This window comes from Cynocephalus volans, chromosome 14 (assembly GCF_027409185.1).
Source record: "Cynocephalus volans isolate mCynVol1 chromosome 14, mCynVol1.pri, whole genome shotgun sequence".
NCBI classification, from domain to species: Eukaryota; Metazoa; Chordata; class Mammalia; order Dermoptera; family Cynocephalidae; genus Cynocephalus; species Cynocephalus volans.
In genome coordinates, this window is record NC_084473.1 from 27,257,489 (window position 1) to 27,273,043 (window position 15,555).

The 15,555-nt window shown below is 44.3% G+C and overlaps 1 protein-coding gene across 1 annotated transcript in view; it reads left to right on the plus strand.

Moving 5' to 3' along the window:
* The first annotated feature begins 3,957 nt into the window (after positions 1–3,957).
* The window catches only part of PLB1 (phospholipase B1), a 123,405-nt gene continuing 111,807 nt past the window's right edge, over positions 3,958–15,555 (plus strand). Inside the window, 1 exon segment of the mRNA XM_063079006.1 lies at positions 3,958–4,208. Within this exon segment, the coding sequence (XP_062935076.1) occupies positions 4,157–4,208 (52 nt within the window). The 5' untranslated portion in view covers positions 3,958–4,156.

Below are 15,555 nucleotides of genomic sequence, written 5' to 3' on the forward strand. Positions count from 1 at the left end.
CTGGCGAGGCCTGAGAGTTCCAGGCAGAGGGAACAGCATATGTTAAGGCTCCAAGGGGACAGAAAGGATGACATGTTCAAGGGCGTAGAGGAGCACAGTGAACCTGGGGAAGAGAAGAAGGAGAGAGTGCAGCCTGAGGCTGGAGAGGAGCAGGAGGGCTCGCAGGGCCTTAGGAGCCATGCTGAGATGGTTGGACTTTGTCCAAAGGGTAGTGGGAAGCTGTTTTATACAACGGTGCGACATCAGGTTTGCACTTTGACAGAACGTTCAGACTGCTGTGTGGAGAAAAAAAAAAAAAACGACCAAAAGATCAGAACAAGCAAGAGTAGGCATAGGGCGGGCAACGCTGGGTGGACTCCGTGGTGCTGTGGCCAGGATCCTGTGCCCTCAAAAGAGGCGCGAGGGTGCTCGGCAGCTCCTCAGCATAAATGGGTAACCTTGGGTGGGATTGCTGTGGCTGTGGACAAGACCTTGGACTTTGAGAGAGACGATGAGGCACTCAGCAGCTCCTCAGCTGAAGTGGGTGTCTCTGGGTGGGGTCACTGGGGCCGTCACTGGGATCTCAGACTCCCAAGAGAGATGCTGGGGCACTCTGCAACTCCTCAGCTGAATAGGTGACACTGGGAGAGGTCATTGGGGCCGTGGGTGTGAACTTGTGCCCCACCGGGAGAGATGCTGGGGCACTCTATAGCTCCTCAGTTGGAGTGGCCCACTCTGGGTGAGGTTGCTGTGACACCAAGAGAGACACTGTGGTGCTCTGCAGCTCCCCAGCTGGGGTGGGTGGCCCTGGGATGGCTTTCTAGAGCTACAGATGGGACAATGTGCACCCAGTAGAGGCACACGGGTACTCCATAGCTTCCCAGCTAGGGTAGATGGTTCTAGGTGGGTTCACCAGAGGCACTGTGGGACTCTGTGCCCCCAGGAGAGGCACACAAGTGCTCCACCAAAGAGAGCAGGACTGCTGGCAGAGTCAGAAAGCCATGATTGGCTGTTAGACTTCAGAAATGTGACCACTGGTTCCCTCTGTGCTGGGGGTGGTCTCTGCGCTGTGCTGGACCACCTGATCCTAGGGATGCAAGGCACCATGTGTTCTTTGGTACCAGAGTAGTGGTGTGATAAAAGGGCCTTAGGGATGTGGAGATGCCAGGGCTATTGGGCCCCAGGGCAAAATGCACTCTGGTGTTGGCTTTGATCCTCAAATGGTGACATCCTGTGGCAGCCCAGGACCTGGGGGACGGTGGGGCTTAGCATGAACACCCTCTCAGGATTTGTGCAGTCGACTGAGCTCCAAGCAGCTCCTCACACTGGGCTCATGGCCTGCAAGAGCCGCACAGCTCCCTCATGGCTCGGATTGCAGGCGCCTGCTGCATGTGCAGGACCACTGGGTATTCCCCTTGCCTACCCTTCCCCCATAGCAAGGGGTCTCTCCTGGCTCTGGGCCAATTTCGGTTGTGTGCTTCACTTGAACTTCTATGCTGCCATCTCGAGTTTCTGAAGACCCTCAGAGGGTCTTCTTCACCCTTTTACTGAATTCCAGTGTTTTCTCCCAGAATCTCTATTCAGCGTGTTACTATCCACTTGTTTTGGACTTTCTTTGCATCAGAGGCAAGAAGGGCTGGAAGTTAGCTCAGTTGGCTAGAGTATAGCCTTATAACACCAAGGTCACAGGTTCAGATCCCCCTACCAGCAAGAGCTAGGCCCCTCTAGTCAGCCGTCTTGAACCCGCCCTCTTTCCTTGAACTTTTTGAAGTACCTTCATACATTACTCTTACTATATGTAGTGTCCTCAGATATTTTATACTCTATTTCAGTTTTTAAAAAACGAGCTGATCGTTCACCAAATTAAATTCATGAGATAATAATAGGCTGTAACCCCCAGTTTGAAAAATCCTCTTCTAAGGTCAGTACTGCTTTAATCCACGTGGGCTCTGTTCCTGAGGCTTGGTCTAGCACTCCCTTATGGATTCTTGGACAATAGCAAATGCTCAGCTTTTTCAGTCACCAGGAAGCCTTCTGAGCATGGCATGCACTGCCATCCCTGAAAGATGTGAACTCATGGGTCTGTGCCTTTCCCAAAAGGAACACCTGCTAAAATCTGAAACAGAACATCTTCCCTCCTATAAGACATGTCCCCTTAGGACATTTTGTGGCAAAAATCACAGAACAAAAGTGTGTGCACAAGGGATGGAGCTTGTCTCTGGCTTTAGATAACTACTTTACCCTGTTTTCACAGCTGCTCATAGACCACACAGATAGTAGGTGCCAAGTCAGCTGACACATGTAAAGAGTGCACCAGTGTCTGATGAGAGTGTCCAAGAAATGTGGCTCCTCCGCCTTGCAGGAGAGGAGGATTCCTAGATGGGACTCAAAGACTTCTTCTGCCTCAAAGGAAATTCAGTTGGTCCTGCACCAAAATGCCTCACAGATTAAAAATATTTTTTAAGTCATTCCTCAATCTTTCTAAATGTAAAAGAGGTTAGAGGCTGGTAAGTGGGCAGCCCCGTTGGGCTGTGGTGGTCAGGTAGAGAAGCAGTCAGAGAAGGGAGCATACCCAGTGTGTAGAGCAGGTGATTTCTGCTCGTGCCCTGTCATGTTTCCCACCCCACCTCCAACTGGCCTAGGCGTGAGCAGGGACCTGTAAACGCCTATTCAGTTTAAGCAGTTTCGGGATGCCCCTTAAAGCTGCTGGTGGCCCGGAGCTCGGTGGCTGCTGACATCCTCAGTAGTAAGACAGCAGCTTTGGGTCTCTCACTGAAACTGTGGGCAGTTTAGTGAAGATGACAAATGTCCAGATGCGCAGGGGCATCTATGCTCACGTGGCCCCTGCAGACTTCAGCCTTGGGTATATTTTCTTCTTCCTTTTCTGTGTGTGCTGTCCTCTTCCAGGCTCTGGGATGAGCTGATGACCCGCTGGGGTGGGTGTCAGTGCCCACACACTTCTGCATGGCCCAAGACCCCCATAAGGTCCTGAGGCTGAGACAAAGCCCTGGGCATGGCTAAGTCAGTACTCACCCGCAAGTCATAATTTTTTTCTGAGAAGCTGAAAAAGGAAGAGAACATCCTAAAATCAGGGCTCCGAGAGCAAAGGGATGCCCACTTGGTCTTCACTTTATACTCAAGACAACAGAGCTGTAACTGTGGTTTTAAAACTATGAAAAACTGTGGACCAGCCAGGGGATCAAGATCTGAGCGTGGGTCATGGACACCAGCTCCAGACCACTAGAAGTCAGGCTCAGAAGTCAGGCTCTCAGCCCTGCTGTCACAGGATGGCCAAAACGCAAGGATGACTTAAATGTAATTGTGCATAGTAACCAAAGCAATTGTTCCTTGATATTTGTGAAAAAAAGCTTGAATTTCACCCTCAAGGGCATTTTGTCACTCAGCTCTGTCTGCCCAGTTTAGACCTGGACCAGCATTCCTGACTTAGTTTGCCCTAAGGAAACTGCTGATTCTGTCAAACTTAGTTCCATGGCTCCCCTCTGGCTTGCATCTGTCAGTTCAACATGCTGACTATAAATGTGAGAAATACCATCAGCCCAACACTTCTAGCTAACATGGGTTTGGAGGTGGGGGACAGAAACCGCCCTCTCTATATCGTGCAAACCAGGGAACCCAGCAGTGCTCCTGAAACATGGTGAGAACACACATCAGACTAGCAACAGAACTCACATTTGGAGGCAGCTTTATGGTGTATAGTTGTTACAAAGTACGTTCAGTACCTGTGTCTTTTACCTCCTGGCTTACAGCTCAGAAAGCTGAGACCAAACTAAGAGAGGCGGCCAAGTTCCCACAGCTGTGGCTCACTTGGAATTCCAGCCCAGCACATGGAATTCCCAGAACACCAGTCCTCTGACACTGGTAATTTCTGGGCAGCTACCATCTTGGAAGGTCATTTGAAGGTGGCTGCCTGGTCATTTAGTGTCTATGTCTGGAACAACTTTGACTCATCTGCCTCAAGAGCTCTTCGGCATAAATGTTAATTAATATCTGTCATTTACAGACAGCCACTGCCTCCTTTCAAAGGTGAACACAACAAAATTTATGACAGGTGCACTATCAGATCGCAGAGGAGCACAAAAGCAGGAGGAAGAGTGGTAGCCCATGCATCTGCAGAAGCAGTTCATTCGGAGACCTGTGACACCTGAAGCATTGTGACATGGGACTGCTGCCAAGCATTATCCTCCTGGGGCTGCTGCTTGTTGGGCAAGGTAAGTGTGCCTTTTGCTCAGAGGACAACCAATGGATTAACCACCCTGGTATCCCGTATTGCTTAGGCAAGGAGTTTAGGAGAGGAATGTGTCCTTTTCGAAGAGATAAAGCACAGCATGTACAGTTCAAACACAAGAAGGCTGGTTTGCCTCTTGCGATGGGATGCAGAGGATGCCTACAGAATGGTTGAGGGTTCAGTGGCCCAAAGGCTGTGGGTGACAGGCTGGTCTTGGAATAGCTAAGAAGGGCAAATGGGCAGCAGTGCTATGATGGGAAAAAGAGCCATGGGCATAAGATCACAAAGACCTTCATTCCAGTTCTTTGTGCTGTGTGGTTTGGGGCAACTTCTTCTACCTTCCTGGACCTTGATTTTTCTCATTTGTAAAATGAAAATACTACTTCTACTAAGTAAATGTTGATCATTACTCTTCTTACCCATGAGATTTAATTGTGGTTTTTTGCTAAAAGGACAGTGGAAGGCATATTTCAGGATGACAAATTCTAAAGGATTGCCCACATTCTTTAGTTCAATGAAATTGCCTATTGAGCCTTGATTGAAACGAGAGGTTACCAGCCTGGGCTTTGTGCTCCTCCTGACCCTAATGATTGTGAGCAGACTGTGCCTCTGCCATAACCCCCTCTGCCACTGTTTGCCCCATCCCTGGCTCTCCCTTTGTTTAGGAAGGCAGAATCTTTTAAACGGAAAAGGGCCTTAAAGATATTTTACCCTCTCCAGATGAGAGGCCTGGGCCCAAAGCAGGAAGATGCTTGCCCCTGAGTCCCCAGAGGGAAAAGAGGAGGTATAGGACAGCAGCCAGACCTGCTCAGGGTCCAAGCCCCAGTCCTGCTGTTCGCCTTGGGCAGTCAGTCACTTCTCTGAGCCTCGGGGAAGAATGTTATGTGTGAATGTGTGATTGCATTTTCCTGATTGCTAATGAGGCCAAGGAGTTTTTTTCATGTTCATTGATCTTTTGTGAAGTGCCTATTCAAGTCTTTTTCCCATTTTTCTATAGGTTTGTCTTTTTTTCCCATTAATTTTTAGTAATTCTCCATATATGCTGTGCATTAGGTTTTTGGTAGTTAAATGTATAGCAAATTTTTAATTTTGTGGAAATAAATGAAGACCATCCAAATGAGAACAAACAGAAGTGATTTATTCAGAGCTTGCTATAGTTTGACAGTGATTCAAAGGCAGGCAGGGAGTGGGAAGGTTCTATAGTGGAAAAAAGGGGAAGGCTTCAGGTCTGCTCTGATTGGAGGTTGATGGCCTGGAGAAGCTGGAGACATGCTAACTAGAAAGAAGGTATCTTCCGTGGTTCACTTGGGGGCATATTTGACTTTCTCTCGTTGGTCCTGAGCTGGAAGCAGGGACAAAAACTAGAGAAGATGGCAGTCATTAACCAAGTCCTGGCCATTCTGTGCTGATTATTGCAGAGGTTGTGGTTTGGCTTCATGGGCTGGTTGCTGCAGATTGTGGCTCAGAGTTCTCTTATCATATATGGTCTGGCCATTGTCCACTTGTCTGATTCCTAAGTATATGAATTATTAATTGTTTTCTTCATGGTTTGTTCTCTTTGTGTCTTATCTAAGAACTCCTTTTCTACCTTGAAGTCTTGAAGATATCCTATGGATCCTTCTAAAAACTATAAATTTGCTTTTCTCATTTAGGTCAATCTTAATACATCTTGGATTGATCATTGTGAATAGTATAAGAGAGGAACCCAATTTTATATTTTTTTCATGCAAATACCCAGTTGTCTGAACACTATTTATTGTAAAGTCTGAGCACTATTTATTGTATTTGTTTCTCCACTGCTCTGAAGAGCCACCTCTGCTCATATGTTAAGGATTCAGACATGCTTCCATCTGTTTCAGAACACTCTTTCACTCTGTTGCTCCATTTCTCTATCCCCGTGCCAAGTACACAATGTCTTAATTCCATAGCTTTATAGTAAGTTTTGTTACTTGACAAAAAATTCTTCCTACTTTTTCTTCTTCTTTAGAAGTGTCTTAGCTTTGAATTTTCATATAAATTTTATTATCAGCTTGTTAATTTCTACCAAAGGAAACCTGTTAGGATTTTGATAGAGATTGCTCTGAATTCTATGAATCAAGTTGGGAGAAATAGACATCTTTACAATACTGAGTCTTCCAAACCAAGGTGACTCCTGTATCCTCATCGATTTTTAAGCACTTCTTAGCTTCATGGTATGAGATATTACAGGCTAACTTCATTTTTCCCCTGTCTCAACCCTGGGACTAGCTGCTCCTTCAAGGTTCCAATGGGTGGGGGATGTTATTTAGAAACCGAGGTCCGGGAGCTAGTCATAAACAATCATACACATATATCTTTTTCATATTGTTGAATAGAGTTTAGGATAAATTCCTAGAACTGGGATTTCTGGGTCAAAGGGTGAACACACATATAGTTTTGTTAAATATTTTCTTCCATAAGGATTGCACCATTTTGCATTCCCATAAGCAATATATATGAAAGTGCCTATTTCTCTGTAGCTTGACAATAGGGTATGCAGTCAAACTTTAGAATTTTTGCAAATGTCACAGATGAGAAGAGGTACTTTAATTTTAGCTTTTCTTATTACAAAGAAATTTGAGTACCTTTCTATATTTTTAAAGACTATATAGTCTCAGCATTCCTAAAGGCAATGGAAAATGAATGTTTCTCTATTCAATTAGGTGATGGCCTTTGGGAATGATACATACGTACATATACATGTGTGTGTTCACATTAAGGTAGTACCCACAAATGTCTGTTTTCTTGAGTGTTTTAATTCATCAGGCACTAATATCAAATTTTGTTAAAGGTCTTTTCAGCATCTATCGAAATAATCATATGATTCTTCCCCCTGGGATCTACTATTATGTTGAATAATATTAGTAGATTTGCTAATATTGAACCATCCATGCATTCCTGGGATAGAATCAAGTTACTCATGCTATATCTCGTTTTTACACATTGCTGGACTTAGTTCACTAACATTTGTTTAGAATTATTTTTCTTATGTGTTCATGAAAGAGATTGAACAGTAATTTTCTTTTTTTCCATTGTTCTTGCTGGATTTTGGTACCAATATTATACATTCTCATAAAATGAATTTGGGAGTGTTTCTATTTTTTTGTTTTCTGAAATAGTTTTTAATAAGAATGGTTTTTTTTTCCCCCTTTAATGTTTGGTAGAACTCACGAATAAGGCCATCCAGTCCTGGAATATTATTTTTTGATAGATTTTTTTGACTACTGATTCAATTTCTTTAATGGTCATAGAATTAGTAATATTTTCTATTTTGTCTTAAATTAGTTTTGTAAAGTTTTGTTTTTCTAGGAATGTGTCCAAGTAAAAATTTTAAAGTTTTCTGGTGTAAAATTTTTGTATTATTTTCTGTTCTTATCGCTCCAATATCTGCAGTTTCTGTAACCATGCCTTCTTTTTTGTTTCTGATACTGATCATTGTGACTTCTCCCATTTCCTTTAATTCATCTTACCAGAGGCTTGTCCACTTTATTAATTTTTTCAAAGAACTAATTATTGGGTTTCTTGATCTTCTGTGTCACTGTTGCCTATTACTGCATAGCAAATTACACTAAATTTTAGTAGTTTCCAGCAGCTACCATTTTATTTCCTCACAGTTCAGAGGATCTGCATTTGGGAAGACCTCAGGAGAGATGTCTTGTCCCTGTTGCACATAGTGTCAACTAGAATTGCCTTGGTACTGTTAACTGGGGTGTCTTGGTGCTCCTCACATGGCCTTTCTTTCTGTATGGACAGCCTGGACTTTACATGGTGACTAAAGACCCCAATAGAACACATATGGAAGACATAGGGCCTTCTAATGCCTAGGTCTAAAAGTCATTTCTGCTGCTTCTATGGGTCATTGCAAGTTTCAGGGCCAGCCTAGATTCAAGGGAAAGAAAATAGACTTCACATCTTGATGGGTGGAGTGACAAAAGTGACATTGCAAAAGGGCACAAAGGATAGGAGGAAATGCCATGCCATCTTTGGAAAAATATAACACAGTCTATATCATATGTTTGTTTCCCAGTTCATTAATTTTTGTGAATTTATCCTGTTTGGAATTTTTAGTGTATCCTGTATCTGTGGCTTGATAGCTTTCATCAGTTTTGAAAAATTTTCAGCCAATATCTCTTGAAATATTGCCTCTACTCCATTATTTCTGTCTTTTCCTTCTGAAATGCCCACGAAATGTTTGTTTGGTTTTCCCTTGTCGTGTACCATGTCCCTTAGCCTCTCTCTCAACTCTACCATCTTTTTGTCTTTCTATACTGCATTCTAAGTAATTTACTATGACATATCTTCTACATCGTTCATTCTCTTTCAGTTATGTCTAATTTGCTGATAAACCCAAACACTGAAGATTTTGGAAATTGGTGATTTTATTTTTTAAATTTAATTTATATTTAATTCTTTACCACATTTGTGATGTACTTAAAAAATATTTTGGGGCTCCTATAAAAAAACTCATTTGTCTCATTTTTTTAAAACATAGAAGTTTTGTAATTTTTGTCTGATAATTTCAGTATCCAAAGCCTTTGTGATCTGTTTCTGCTCTTTATCCCTGCTAATGCTTGCTCATGCGTACCTTGTTTCTTTATGTCCTTGTTTATTTCTTATTGTATGCTGCTCAGACTCCTCGAAAATCTGTGAGATTCTTTGAGGCCTAGGATGAACGAGAATGTCTTCAGAGAAGATATAGATGTTCATTCTGTCAGGTACTGGGGACGTTATCATTTGAGGATCACTTCAAATTAAATTCGTGATATGAGGTTCCCTCGAACAGCCAAGGCCCATGCTAAGCAAGGTACAAAAATAACAGCTTCCCTTTCAGATGGCCTGTGCTATTATCCCATTTCATGGATGAGAAAACCGAGAAGTTAAGTAACTTACACAAAGTCATCCAGCCAATAAACACAGGAACCTGAGTTCAATCCTGAATCTGAGTCCGGAGCCAGGGCCTTTCACCGCATCCTGTATTACAATAGAGGAAAGAACCAAAATTGGATTTTTGTTTAAACTTTAAAGTGGACTCAACAAATAACACATGTGAAAACAGATGACTGCTTTGAAAGTTTTGGCTTATAAACCTAAAACATCATTATCTCAAAATTGCAATTGGCAAAAGAACGCTGCGCTGGCAAGAAATCACTATATCTAATGACGTATAATTTTTGCTAGTTTTATTTTCCTCAAATGGGTCAGAAGTTCCCCAGGAGATTGTCATGCCTATGAATAAAAACTCATTGCCTTGGTAACACACCCATGACAGGTTTGTCAATGCAAAGCCAAAGGTGGGAGCAGAGTAAGCTCATCGTATGAGGAAAGGAATTACCTTTTCATGACTAAAACAAGTGAGCCAGGCAACATTTGTTTTGCAGGAGCCCTGAGTCCTTCCTGGAGGTTGGCTTCCCTTCCTTTCCCAGAGGAAGTCCTTCCCAGCCTTCTAGAAATATTATCTTTCCAAATAAAAGCGGAAGGTGATATTAGAGATGAGAGACGGGAGGGGACTTGCCCGGGTCACACATCTAGTTGTGGCAGAGCCATCCTTGGAATTCTGGTGTCAGGATCTCTGCTCTACATCACATGCCTCAAGCCCATCCCCATCCCCACCCCCACCCCTGCTCTGACTCATACACTTGCCTCCAAATTCCTGCTCTGAGCAGCAAGTACAGGTATGGGATCTTCTCTGGGTGCTCAGGAGTTCTACTTTCCTGGAGTGTCACCTGTGCCTTGTAGATTTTTAGGACTTTATTGTCAATCATCATTTCCATCACATTGCATTTTTGCTACTGTCAATGAACTGTCTGAGCACTCTTCTACGAAGCCAAGTTAGGCTGAGCCTGACTGTAGATGCTAAACCAAATGTAAGGAACTTTCTGGGGAGAGAGAAAGGATCTGCATAAAATCACTGGAGGAGAATTAAGCACCAAAATAGGTGCAAGTAGCTGCAATAAAAGCAACAGGATTCAGAGAACTGAGAGATGAACGTGGGCTGGAGCAGTCTCACGTGGGCGGTGAAACTCAGCTGAGCACTGAAAGATGAGTGGGACTGAGAGAAACCCAGAGGGATAGAGAGGGCATGCAAGGAGTGGGAACAGCATACCCACAGGAATAGCTGGGGCTCGGTATGAGGGGCTTGAGGAGCAGGGAGCAGGCCAGCTGAACCCGAGTGTGGGGTTGGCATTAGAGGAGGTAAAGACTTAGATAAAGTGGGACATGGAAGTCTCAGTACAGGAGAACAACAGAGGCGATCAGAGGGCCTTTTGGCTTAAAGAGACTTCTCAAATCATTTAATCCAAATCTTTTCTTTTATGTTTACAAAAACTGAACCCTACAGAGGTTGAGTGACTGACTCAAGGTCATGCAGCAAGCCTAGAATTTGGATTTGTTGTAATGGGAAGTGGGGAGCTATTAAAAGTTTTTCAGTAGGAGCAGCAGAATGAAAGTGGTATTTTGGGTAACATGAGTTTGTTCACTTCAGATGTAAAAGGTCATGAGTCAAAAGAGGCCACATGCTAGGGAGCAGAGCGCTGGCTCACAGGGAGAGGCCCGGTAGGGAGTGCGCCAGGCTCTGAGAGTGGCGAGCGATTTCTCCTGCCGTGGGCCCTCATTTCCTCTTGCACGTCTGTAAGAAATCAGGGTCCTAAGGCTCTTTTACTTCACAATCTCTTGGTTTTCTCTGGGAGGAGAATGTCCTGATGAGGGAGACTTTGAGAACCCCGACACAGTTTCCTGAGATTCCCCTCCTCCTGGGGCTCGCCGATCATCTCTCCTGCCCCCTCCCAGGTTTGGGAGATCCATCGTCCCATTTAAAATTCTGGCCTGTGGTGGCTGTGGCAAAGCTGGAGCTGCAGGTGATTATGGAGACTGTTAGTGTAGGAGGAGCCGGGGCTCTGGAACCTGTCACTGGCAAGCAACCACTTGTCCATCTTTACCATGGAGCTCTCTTCCACAGGCTCTTCCTTCCTGGCTCAGTTGTCCCTGTCTTAGTCCATTTTGTGCTGCTGTAATAGAATACCACAGACTGGGTAATTTATAATGAACAGAAATGTATTGACTCATGATTTTCGAGGCTAGGAGGTCCAAGGTCAAGGGCTGGCATCTGGTGAGGGCCTTCTTGCTGTGTCATTCCATGGCAGAAGGCAGAAGGGCAAAAGAGGGCAAGAGAGAAAGAAAAGAGGGGGGTTGAACTTGTCCTTTTATAAGGAACCCACTCCCACAATAATGGCATTAATCCATCCATGAGGTCAGAGCCCTCATGACCTAAACACCTCTTAAAGGTCCTACCTCCCAACACCTTTGCACTGGGGATCAAGTTTCCAACACATCAACTTTGGGAGATGCATTAAAACCATAGCAGTCCCCATGAAGAAGTTGAGGAAGATGTGATTGAAAAGTGAAGCATTACCTTATCCGAGGCCAAAGGCAAAACTGCAAGTCATCTTTGAATGTGTTCTCTCCTGCTGGGACTGCTTCCCTCTCTTGGGGCACAGGGTAAAAGAAGTTGGATATTGGGTGGGCATGAGGGGATGGAGACAGGAGGGTGCACTGGTCTCTGCCTGGAACAGGGTCTGTAATGGGTGGTAGTGTCTTCCTGTGACCACTGGCACAGAACACTATTTATAGAATCATGGTTTGGGACTTTTCAACCCCTCTCTAATGGTTTTGTAATGTTATCAGACTAGAGGTTGTGTCTACCCAAAGGTTGTGACATTGTTAATCCTAAATCATTTTTTGACCAGCCTGGTGATAAAACTGAGACTGACTGATGGTAAGGGCAGCTGAAAATACTGGTCTTGTAGACATGGCAAGAGAATAAATTTCCAAATGCTGGGAACTTGGGGTAGAAGACAACACATGTAATAGTCTATCTATAGCCTTCTTTCAAAAAGACTTTGGTCTTAGGAAAAATAGACTAGATCCAGGAGAATGGAGTTGTACACACAGCCCTGGTGGTAGCTTGCTGACTGGTCTTCGGTGAGTTTGCTAACCTCTCTGGATCTCAGTTTCCTGAGGCAGTAAACAGATGGTCTCAAAGGTCTGCCCCCCTCAGCTATTCTAGAGTTCTGAGATAAACATTCAGAGGCCAACCCAGATACCCCGGAAGGGTTCTCCAGTCCTCAGTGTCACCTTCCACTGACTGTGGCACGTGACTGTGCAAACACCACGCTGACAGAAGGACGCCGTGCTAACATTCCATGCTCCTCAGGGCACCTGGAATTCTGAGGTTGGAGCAGCCCGCCAGACATGACTCATGTTTTCTGACTCAGCACTCACAGCAAGTCACATGCAGTATTTTTTGAGTCAGTACTCACAGCTGGTCCTGCAATCCCTGTGTGTGAGTGGGACTATATGCTGCCTGGGTGACAACTTACATGCACCCTGTGCTTCACATAGCCACCCAGAGAACCTGCTTACAGCCCAGAATGGTGCAGGGGACAACACTGGCCGACTTTGACCCTCTCCTTTCCAGCTCACCTACAGAATTCACTGTTTAGTGGATAGCAGTGTGGCTTGAAGCCTGCCCTTCCCCTGCTGGTGTTATCTATATGAGTTTATAACCTCTCTGAGCCTGAAAAATGCCAAGAGGGTCATAAATCCTGCCTCTACCTTACCCTTAGGGTTGCTATGAGGACATGACACTTTTCAAAGAGCCCAAGAATTTAATGTGCACTGAAGAGTGACTCACTTCCACACGTGGTGACCTTGACAGTCCTCCCTGCTGCCCTGGAGAATCTCCTTCCTTTCATTTGGGGAGACGAGTCACCTCTCACATGCGTCCAGCCCTCTGCTGCTTACACAGCACTTTCCTGTCCTTTGATCCTCACAACCCCATGGAGAAAGCAGGGAGGCTGGTCTTCTGTTATAGGTAAGGAAGTCAAGGTTCAGAGAGATTCAATGTTTGATCAAGGTCACAAAATAGCTGTCTTTCCTCAAAGAAGGGACAAGGGCTGGAAAACTGTGCTCCAGACACAGGATAAGTGAACAAATGTCAAAGAAATCTACAAAGTAAGAGAGTAGTACTGCTTTAATTCTGCTTTTGAAATGGCCCCACCCACCTGTGGCTAGGTGCTGGACGAGCACACCTTGGGTTTTCTTGTAGAGTCAGGCTCTTAACCCTGGAAACAAATGAGCAGGACCCCAGGGGCTTTCAAAAACTGCTAATGCCCAGAACACCCAGGCCCCACCCCAGGCTAATCAAATCTGAATCTCTGAGTTTGGGGACCTGGAGGCAGATGATGAGAGCTGCTGTGTCAGAGGAGCTTCCCTAAGGGAGAAGCACATGTGACTTTACCTAGCCAAGACTGGATGCTCTTAAGACCCTTTGTCGGTTCCAGACCCCGGTGGTTACAGCTCTGTCCAACTTGGTTGACTGATCTCAGCCAAAGCTGTTTCTCAGAGTGTGCACAGTTGTATTTCTCTTTCATTCCTCTGAGGTGGGAGTTCTTCAGAGAGTTCAAAGCCCTTCATAGATCTGTGAACTTGATGTTCAAACAACTTTCCAAAAGGGAAAGTTCCCTTGGGATTCCCTGTTGGGGTTCAACGATGCCACAAGTGCCTCCATAGTGTCTTCCACGTCTCCTTGGGGTGCTGTGGGAAGAGGAGAAAATTCTTCCCCCATTTACCTGTTAGGAAGCAGAGAATGGGAGTGAGGGCCCAAGTCACTCCTAGAGTCAGTGGGGACAGGACCGAGGGGCACCAAGTTACCATCTGGGTCTTTGGGTCTGGACCCCTACTGTTTGGATTCTAGGCACAGACTCTTTGTGACATCCCAGAGCACTTATCATGGATGACACATCAAGTTAAAAACGTGAATTCCTGAGCCTATGGTTATGTGAGGAGATGCAAGAATATTGAAGCTGGAAGGAGCTGAAAGATGTGCCAACTGCCTCTCCGATGCTGGAATTATAATGATCAGAACTACTGGTTACCTTATAAATGAGGAAACTGAGGCTTGGAGATGTTGACCAGACCAAGGGTTTGCATGCTCTTGACCTCTGCTTGGTGCATGTGAACACACATGGGGTAGCCCCAGCTATTCCACTAAGGAGCAACCTGTCTCCACTGGCCCAGTCCTAGTTTGGGGGCCACCTGGAACAAAGCCAGCACCCTTAGCATCCAGCCTTTCAGATACCAAAGGAAGTTCTCGTTTGCTCCCCTCAGCTTCTCTTTCCTGGGCTTCCCAGCTGTGTTTAAATATGATAGCTGCCTATTTACGTTTCGATGTGTCCTAACTGTTTTATATTCCCCCCCCTTTCTTGACTCCTTCTGGATTAAGTATTTTTATTGTTTCAGTTCCATCACCCCACTCTGCCCAACATTAACTTGCTGATTTTACAATTTTTATTATTATTTTGGTGTTTAAGATCACAACATGCACTCTTGACTTATTAAAGTCTAGTACTTTTACTACATCCTAGATAAGAGAAAAACGTTATTAAATGTATTTACTCCATCCAAACTCACCCACACAGCAATGGGTTCTACATATTTTAAATTCCACAATACATTTTTCATTTATATTAGGTTGGCAAAATTTTTCTGAAAAGGTCCAGATGGTAAATATTTGAGGTTTTGTGGGTCATGTATGTTCTCTCTCACATTCTTCTTTGTTTTTTAAAAATAATTCTTTAAAAATGTAAAAACCACTCCTATCCAGAGGTCCATATAAAAAAAAGGCTGTGGGCTGATTTGACCTATGGGTCATAGTTTGCTGTTTTATACAGTTAATATTATTTTGGATTTGCCTACATATTTACTCTTTCTATACCTCATTCCCTTTTATATCTCCATGCTTCCATCTGGAATCATTTTCCTCTTAACATTTTGTATATGTCATTCCACTGCCTTCTGGCCTTCATTATTTTTGATGCAAAGTCAGCTATTAATCATAATGTTGATCTCCTGTTATTTTTCTCTGGATGCTTTCAAAAGTTTTTTCTTTGGTTTTACCTGGACACATAGATTATTACAGTGGATATGTTTAAGAAAGATTTTCTTTGTGTTTGTATTAGTTCATTTTCTGTTGCTTATAACAGAATGCCTGAAATTGGATAATTTATAAAGAAATGAAATTTATTTCTTACAGTTCTGAAGGCTGGGAAGTCCAAGGTCCAGGGGGCATATCTGGTGAGGGCCTTCTTCTTGATGGGGCTCTGTATAGATTCTGGTGCAGGGTATCACATGATGAAAAGAGCAAGAGTGCTCTCATGTGCTCTCCTTTTAAAGCCACCACGCCCACGATAACTCATTAAAGCATTAACTCCATGAATGGACTAATCCATTCACAAGGGCATAGTCCTCATGATCCA